At 39.1% G+C, this 9185-nt stretch overlaps 1 protein-coding gene across 1 annotated transcript; it reads left to right on the top strand.

Annotated features, from left to right (window-relative positions):
- Positions 1-5152: 5152 nt before the first annotated feature.
- LOC128360010 (P2Y purinoceptor 12-like) lies at positions 5153-6522 on the top strand. Its single transcript, XM_053320324.1, has 3 exons — positions 5153-5284; positions 5376-5635; positions 5892-6522. Exons 1-3 carry the CDS (start codon positions 5153-5155, stop codon positions 6520-6522), a joined length of 1023 nt encoding a protein of 340 aa, XP_053176299.1.
- The last annotated feature ends 2663 nt before the right edge of the window (positions 6523-9185 follow it).

Genomic DNA, 9185 nt, shown 5'->3' with positions numbered 1-9185 from the left:
ATTTAACTGTAAGAGACTGATCATAAACCCATTTTTGTCTTTTTTTAGTGCAGTTTGGTGTTTTTAGAGCAGAGCAGGTGGACTCAAGTGCCATGGCTGGTTTGACCATACAGGCAATCTGGACATGTGCCATTGAGCAGAAAGGGGCCCTCAATGGCTAATGAAGCTGATGCAGGGCAGGTATGAGGACGAGCACATGAACGACGGAGGAAGAAACACACAAAGAAAACACAGACCAAACCAAAACTCAGAAAACACACTAACAAAACCCAAAACCTGAGCCTGAAGATTAATCTGAGCACTGTATGTCAGGTTTTTTGTGTCATGAATTGCATTTCGGTAAGGCACCTATTTATATGTTGCAAGTTATATTGTTTAAAGTGCTCAGAACATCATGATGTATGTAATGAACTTTCAGGTGCTCAATTATGTCTCAGTAGTTGTTGGGTTGATCGCTTTTGTTACACAGATTTGGTGTGAAATTCTCTCAAGAATTGTTAATAAATTTGCTACAAATACCCCAAAAATACCACATTAGGATACCAAAACCTTGAAGAACAACATAGAACATTTCATGCTTTGATTTGGTATCAACAACTTTTGGAGGTTTCTGTTAGAATTGTATTTTTTCATGATCGGATGGCGAGTGCTTCACACATGAATGTCCTCAGTCTGTAGTTTGTGGTTGTAAAGTGTCATGAGGCTGTGATCATTCAAGAGGTCACTAAAGGTCATTTTATACATTGCGGTAAAGTTATAAAAATGGACTCCCTACAATGAAATGGCTACTGTGGGAATTAACATCATCACACATGAATACAGTTGGGCTCGATGAATCCACAAGAGTCTCAACATTCCAGTCAGAACCAATTCATGCAATTCCTGAACCGTTTATGAACCCCACTATACATAAATATTTAAATACAATATTTTTGGATTCCAAATTAACCCCTTTATGCCGCATGGTTTTGCCTATAAAGTGGGCATGTCTGTAAAGGGGAGACTATTGCGTAACCCCCGGAACCCATTTTCATTTACATATCTAGAGGTGAGAGGTCTATGAGAATGGCCATGCCAGTTTTTCCCTAGACAAAATTTAGCTCAACTTTGCAGTGTTATTTATCCTCCTTCCTGACAAGTTATCATGACATGTTTGGTACCATTAGATGCTTTATGTCATCTAGTTTCATATGATACCAGTATGTAATATTCAGCTTTAAAACTCAGCCCACTACAGCTTCCTGTACAGTCCTGCAGGCATCAGAGGGTTTATAGTTGTGAGCATGCAAGTCCTCGACCATCCACCAGATGGTGCTGCTGCTCCCTTCACAGCTCGACTTCACATGGCCTTGAGTAGAGGAAGTCATGTTAGATGAGTTCAATCTGCACATCTTTTAAAATGTTGTATTTTACACGGTTTTACAAATTATATTTATTCTATGTTTTAACTATATTATTTTGCTAGTTACTACTTTTACTATTTTACTATTATTACTATACAAGAGGTATTATATTTTAAGTGTCAATGGGTTTTATAGGCCTTCCTGTTTTTACTATGTTTTATACTTATTATCAAATGAGTTGGGGTTTTTGTTTTTGTAATAGTTTTTTTGTTTTTTTGTCATTTCACGTTACATGGGTTACTGTTTGGTTTGGTAGACTGTGGTGTGTGTTATTTAAGTCCCACAGCAGCACCAAGAGTGTTTATTTCCCAGAGCAGCTTCAGGTTGCAGTCGACTCAGATAAGACTCACAGTGAGTTTAAACTTGTGGAGTAAACCAATAGAGGCTTTTTTAGACTAATCAAGATCTGTGGTGAGTCTGTGTCTGTTTGAAAAAGGAAGTTATGGTGACAATTTATGGATCATATATACACAGGACAAAACACTTTTTTACACAGTTTTTATTTATTGGATCTCAAATTATTACCACTGAAATACACTATGTATTGCATTTTCACTTTATTTTATTTTATTTCTATTAATGTTATCAAATGGGTTTTATTTTCCATCTTATATTACATTAATGTTTTTATCTACATGCTTTTTTGTCTTTTTAATGTGAAGCACTTGCTGCATGTCATTTATTTTATTGTAAAGCACTTTGAGCTGCATTTCCTGTATGAAAGGTCCTATACAAATAAAGATATTATTATATATTATTAGTATTATTGGCTAAAGTAGTCTACAGCCATTCTAGCAGATGTGTGACCCTAATCTTCAGAATCAAAAGCAGACAGCAGCAGATTTTGAGGCTCACTGTGTAAATTTAGGAAGTTGCTTCACTGATTTGGATGTTTTGTTTTTGTCAGTAAGTCTCTGCAGATGAGCCGTGTTTAGGAAATCCTTATATCTTGCTTATTTTCTTGATTAAATGATTATTTGTTGGATCCATTAAAAGTCAGAAAATTATGAAAAATGGTCAAAGATTTCAGTCACTGTTTCCCAAAAGCAAAGATGACATCCTCAAGATAAGTAAGTTATTTAAATATAATTACATTAACATTATAAAAGGATTTTCTATCAATGTACTGCAGAGGAGTCAAAGTCATTTTCATTCAAGGGCCACATACAGACCAATTTGATCTCATGTGGGCCGGACCATTAAAAAGATGGAGGGAAATAAGGAAGAAAGGAAGGAAATAAGAAGGGAAGGAAGGAAAGACAGGCAAAAGGAAGGAGGGAAGAAATGTAGGAAAGACAGATGGAAGGAAAGAAGGAAGGAAGAAAGGGAGGAAGGACAGATGGAAGGACAGAAGGAAAAAAGGGAGGAAGGACAGAAGGAATAAAGGGAGGAAGGACTGAAGGAAAAAAGGGAGGAAGGACTGAAGGAAAAAAGGGAGGAAGGACTGAAGGAAGAAAGGGAGGAAGAACAGAAGGAAGAAAGGGAGGAAGGACAGATAGAAGAAAGAAAGGAAAATAGGAAGGTAGGAAGGACAGATGAAAAGGAAGGAAGGAACAAAGAAAGGAAAATAGGAAGGAAGGCTGGAACGAAGAAAGGATAAAAGAAGGTAGGAAGGAAAAGAACACAGGAAGGAAAGTGGGCCAGATTGGACCCCTCGGCGAGCCGGATCTGGCCCACGGGCTGCATGTTTGACCCCCCTGACGTACTGGTTTACAAATCATTACAGTTACGTTCATCTCTGTTTACGACATGATTCCGACACCAGGAAATGAAAAAGCATTTAAGCAGCAGCATCACGCAATAACCACAGATCAGTTCTTCCTGAAAACATCAGAGCAGTTTCTGAGACCTTCACTGACAGACTGACAGGTGAGTGCTGCATGAATCTCACTTCTTTGTGCTTCTAATATTATGTTGAAATTTGATTTATTTTCTAATGCATGTATTTTCCAAGACAAACATAACATAACATAAGAAACTGTTTTAAACAACTGCGGGCACAGAGTTTACAAGATGTTAACCACAGTTCATGTTTCCTAGGTAATAAGTTATGGTTTTTACTTCTTTGTGCTTCTGTTGTTATCTTGAAATTGTATTTTATGTTGAAGTTTTTTTTTCAAAATGATAAAACGTAATGTATTTATTTAATATATCCGGAACCGAACTTCACATAACTGTTTTAAACAACTCTGGGCACACAAAGGTTTCAAAGGTTTTATTTGTTTTTATTTGATTATTTATTGATTTGAATTAATTTAACAATTGGACAGATAATCAATGCAACAGATGTCATGTGTATATAAAGCATCTATCTGAAGCCAATGTGCAGCTCTCATCTTGGTTAGGCTTTTAAAATGATGCTCGAACTGAAAATCAAGGAAAATCAGGATAAAAAATACCTTCAGCACAGATGAAATGGTCTGTGTATATGTGTTGTAGACCTTATTGCGATACATCCAATAGTTGTTGAGATATTTACATCTGTACCAAAATGGAGAACCAAACAACAGAAACGTCCCAGCCTGGCTAACATGAAGCCAGTCTGTTTGTTAAAGGCTAATCAGCTGTTATTCATTCATGTCAGATCTGAGCAGTAACATCACAGTCAAACATGTCAAAACTCAACATTTGTAGTAAATAGAACAACTTTATTGTGAGACTGACGTATTTTGGCACCAGGGTGAATTTATACTTTATAAGTCATTACACTATATGATGACATTGTTTGATTTAAAACAGGAAGACAAAAGGTCTTCTGGAGTTTGAGTTTTAATTAGCTGCATGACAACAATGCCAGATTATGACTCTCCAGCACGCAACTGTGTGGAAAGGTCTCTGAAAATTGAATGTTGTAAACTCAGCTCGGACGCAACAGTCTGCAATACAAGTGCAAATGTATTTCAAAATGAACATTTACCCTTTTGAAACTCAAGTTTCAACATTTCAAAACTGCTTTCCCAACATATGCGCACCAGTTTTCACCAGTTTTACAAGGTTTCAAACGTGGAAAACAAACTAACACACCAAGAGAACAGCGACAAATCTGAAGCTCTGGGAATGTGTTGGAGAAAAAAGAAGAAAGAAGAAAGAATCACAAAATAATGTTTGCAGAGATTTGAAATTGATTTTCAGTCCATCAAAAACATTACGCAAGTTGTCAAAACTTTGTTTCAATCTTGTGAAAACGTTATATTTCAACACAGTTTCAACCTTTCACACAATATTCATCCAATAGTAATTTAAACAATAAGCTCTGCATTAATTGTATGAGTCATAAAACAATTAAAACTAACAGAACTGCAAATCCCATTATGTTACAGTCCTTTTTTGTTGTGCAGAAGATGCATCTCTCTCTTCTTATGTCTTTTTTTCAACTGATAACACCTTTGCATGAGAGAAAAATCACAAGGACCTGTCCTCCATCTTTCTCCACAATGACTTCCTCCTTCTTTCTCTTCAGCTCACTGTCCCACAGATCCACCAAATCAGTGAAAAAAGGGGTCAGGTATTTTTTGGAAAGCTGCCCTTCACTGCAGGGAGGGATATGTTGGTTGTGTAGGAATTGATGGGTGCGATTTGTGACTATGTATAGGCTGAAACCTTGCAAACGGAGTAATATGGTGGGAATGTGTGCAGGTTTCTGTCCCCTTTAATTCCACTGTTTACCTTGATTTGACCCAAGTCCATAATTAATGTGTCAAACTGTATTTAACAGGTTTGTTTTCTCCCTTCTTAGAACCTCCACAAACATGGATGACCCGGTAGGAGTGGAAGTGACCTCAGTTACCAACCAGACCGCTGATGATAATATCAAACAATGTGATGCATTAGATACAACAGCTCACCTCTTCTTCATGCCGGTCTACACTCTGGTGTTTGTAGTGAGTGTCAAATATTCAGATTACAGTCACATTCACTCCTCCTCCTCTGTCTGCCAATCAGCACACATGTCAACCTCTGTTTCCTCTCCAGGTGGGTTTGGTCCTCAACAGTCTCACCCTGAAGGTTTACTTCTGCTCAGCTCAGAAGCAGGTGTCCCGCGTCATGATGGTCTACCTGAGGAACCTGGCAGCCTCTGACTTCGTGCTCTGCCTCTGCCTTCCCCTCAACATAGCCAACTACGTCAGCAGCTCCGCCAACTTCCGTCTGGTCTACTGCATCGTTGTTGATGCCACCTTTTACCTCAACACGTACACCAGCATCCTGTTCATGGGATACATCGCTGCTAACAGGTAGGTCATCCACTCTAGACACCAACAGACATACGGTTTGTAAGTTAACATTAACATTAAAAACAGCTCAATAAATGAAGAGATCTAAATCCACCAAATAAAGACAAGGGGTTTTCAATGTGCAATACGTAGTCAACTTCTTTTTTTTTTAATTCCTGCGTGCTAAAATGGTCGTTGGGTCTCTCCATGTCCTCATATCACTGCAGGAGTTCCCCATGAAATCTGTGGTTTGACAATCTGCCTCTTCTCTCTCCAGGTATCTGAAGATCATCCATCCTTTAAGAACTCACTCCCTGCAGACAGTTCAGGCTGCCCGCATCATCTCCACGGTAACCTGGGTTTTCCTTCTGGCCGTTGTGACCTCCTACATCACCCTGTGGCTCCTCACCAAGCCAGAATTGACCTTTGTCCCTGACAGGTGTTCGGCCTTGTACAGCTCCCAGGTCACTGTGTTCAACAAAATCATTCGCATCTGCTCCTTGGTCAGCTTCCTGTTCATCCTCATCGCCATGATCTTCTTCTACTACAGCGCCTCCCGCAGTGTGTTGCAGGCACAGCAGAGGCAGCTGGCAGCCTCCAGCTGCAGGAAGCTCAGGAGGTCACGCATGAAAATGTTGGTGCTGGTCGGCGTCTTCTGCGTTTGTTTTGTGCCTTACCACCTGGTTGACCTTCCCTACATCTTCCTACACAGGCAGTGCTCTTTGATTCAGGTGTTATACATCCTGAAGGAGCTGGCCATCCTGCTGTTATTTCTTAACATCTGTATGGATCCGTTCATCTACTTTATCTTTTCCAAGGCATTTCGCGAAAATCTGAGAAAGAAGGCAAGGAAGCACGGTGAAGGGCAGCAGGAAACCACAAAAAGTGAGACATCATTCAGCACTTAAAGGATCATTCTACTGATTTTCCATATTTTCCAAGCCAACAATGAATTGATCTACTAACAAGTAACGTCAGGCTAGTTACATATCGATCATTTAATTTTATTGATTCAGATAATTTTGAGTTAAACCTGGATTTTGATTTTGTTGAGCCTCTTCAATAATTGGATTGTTATTGCTCTGATTGACTCAGATTCCATTGATATTTACTGCTTGGTTTAACCTTTGACATCGCTAGCTTATAGATAATCATTGATTGAGTTTGATTGATTTCTGACATTGAGCTAATAATAATATATAATGATAATTATAAGTAATGATAATTGCTTTGATTTTGATACACTGCTTGAATATTGCTCAGCTGTAGATACTGATATATTGATATTGATTTTGACCTGTTGAATGTATTAAGATTTATTTTCTTGATTTTGACTCTTCTGCATATAAACAGATATTCAGTGCTTATCAAAAGACAATTGGAATATAGATTTATTACTTAAACCTTGTGGTAAAGAATTATCAGTTTTACTACAAAGAGCACTGGACCTTACTGTGTTTTTCTTTATGATTAATGCTCAATTCTAGCAGCTTTTTAACTGGTATTAAAAACATAGAATTAAATTAGCATTTTAAAAACATCCAAAGACAGTAAAATACTTTGTTCAGCTCTGAGCACTGTCTGCTGTTTTCCTCCATAAATGACGTACAGCAACCCATATTTAGCCTCTAAGGCAAAACCCAGGGCAAAAGCTTATGAGTTTGATTTCTGCTAATGCCCACTATGAATGTTTAGTCCTTGGCTTCCAGTCAAACACACAGTCCACCGTCTGCAGGTTGGCCAGGACATAAGACTGTGAAAGACCGTGCCGTGACATGGGGACTGATGCAAACACCCTGATGTTGTCCAGGAGCGTGCCCCACTGCTGAGTTGCAAACTACAGGGTCATGGCTTTTGGGATGAATTCTCTGAGTTCCAACAATGGTTGGTCATAAAAACACTCCGTGAATGAAGTTTGGAGGATTTCTTTCGGGGCAGTCCTGACCCACAGAAGCCTGTTGGAACGAAGGAGTCTCTCACACAGCCTGTTAACCTGTGGGTTGTACAGTATGTGATGGTGAAGTGAAGCTTCTCCTCAACGCTCTCTGTGACTGTATTCCAGAGCTTAGATGTGAAGTTGAGGTCCTTTTCGGAGGAGGCCCAAACCGTTGACCCCAGAGAGACATTCAGAGACCTGGCTGTTTTAGCAACCAACATGTTGAGTATCTGTGATCAGCTCGGCTGCAGTGAACATCAGTGGTTTGTGGTCCACAAATGCCATTAACAGTCGAGCCTCTAGCAGGAAACAGAAGTGTAAAATGGCAAAGTAGAGAAAAGAAAAGAGGAAAGGAAGCAGCTGCTCTGTTCACTCACTGCTCCAAAGTGTCGGTGGTGGTCTGCCTGAGGAAGTCAGTGGTGGTCCGCCCCAAACTGGCACTTCGACAGGTTGACAATCAGGCCGTGTTGTGGTTTGAGGGTTTGGGTCAGTTAGGTTAGTCTGTTTCAACACAATATGTCACTCCTGTTACCATGGTTACAATTCCCCCTCTTAAAGGGAGTGAGTCCACATTAATTGAACATAACATGATGTCACCATACCAGGAGTCCCATAACCCAGAATATACTGAACACAAATATAAAGCAGTGTCCATGAAGGGTCTGCTACAGATTCCTCTGTCACTGCTTGCATTGATGAATAACTTCTATTCTCGATTTCTCCAAAATGGACAGTTTTAGAGCCACTTGGTGGGATAATAACACAGCCACACAGTGTATATGCCTCAGCAAGGAAAATACTTCTGAACCACATTCATGAGGGTTTAGATTAGGTTAACCTTGCATGGTTTCAGTTAACAGGTGAGCCTTTTCAGAAGTTAATAGGAGGATTTTCTTCCTTTCTGTATTGTGCTGAGGTGGTGTTGGCAGCAAACAGCCCACTGGTGTAGTAATCCATGATATAGCAAAAACCACCCAGCTCAGTAAAGAGAGACGACAATCCATCATTACTTTACGACATTTACGTCAGTCAGTATGGACAATTTCAACAGCTTTAAAGTTCATTCAGGTGTGGTCACAAAAAAACATCAAACACTATGATGAAAGTTTCTCTCATGAGGTAACACAAGATCATGATTATTATCTAAATGTGCCAAAAGTTCAAGTTCCTGTTCATTACTGTAAGACATGAGCGTCAGCCAATGTGGAACATTTCAACAGCTCTGAAGGTTAATTCAAGTTTATTTCCAGAGAAACATCAAACACTATGATGAAAGTGTCTCTCATGAGGTAAACAAGACGTTATTATTACCTAAATGTGGCAAAATGTCAACTTCCTGTTATATAGAAATAAGATTTTCAGCTTTTCTGTTGAGAAACGTGTGATGTCATCATTGATACGGCGTCATTTCAATAGTTTTCTGTTGCGCCTACATTCATGCTAATGAGGCCACAAGTTCCTTTTTTTGCACTTGGGTTATGTTGTGGAGCAGCTTGCTGCTAAACATCCTGTTTTTAAATGTAAGAGGGGCTTATAGAAGTAAGGTTAAGTAAGCTTTTTTTATGTAACAGGGTCACAGTTTTTGTTTTTTTCTTCAATTTTGGTGATAAGTTTTTGGATTTCAGGATTGTATTG

Source organism: Scomber japonicus, chromosome 6, assembly GCF_027409825.1.
Source record: "Scomber japonicus isolate fScoJap1 chromosome 6, fScoJap1.pri, whole genome shotgun sequence".
Taxonomy (NCBI): Eukaryota; Metazoa; Chordata; class Actinopteri; order Scombriformes; family Scombridae; genus Scomber; species Scomber japonicus.
This window is presented reverse-complemented; position numbering and strand designations above follow the sequence as displayed.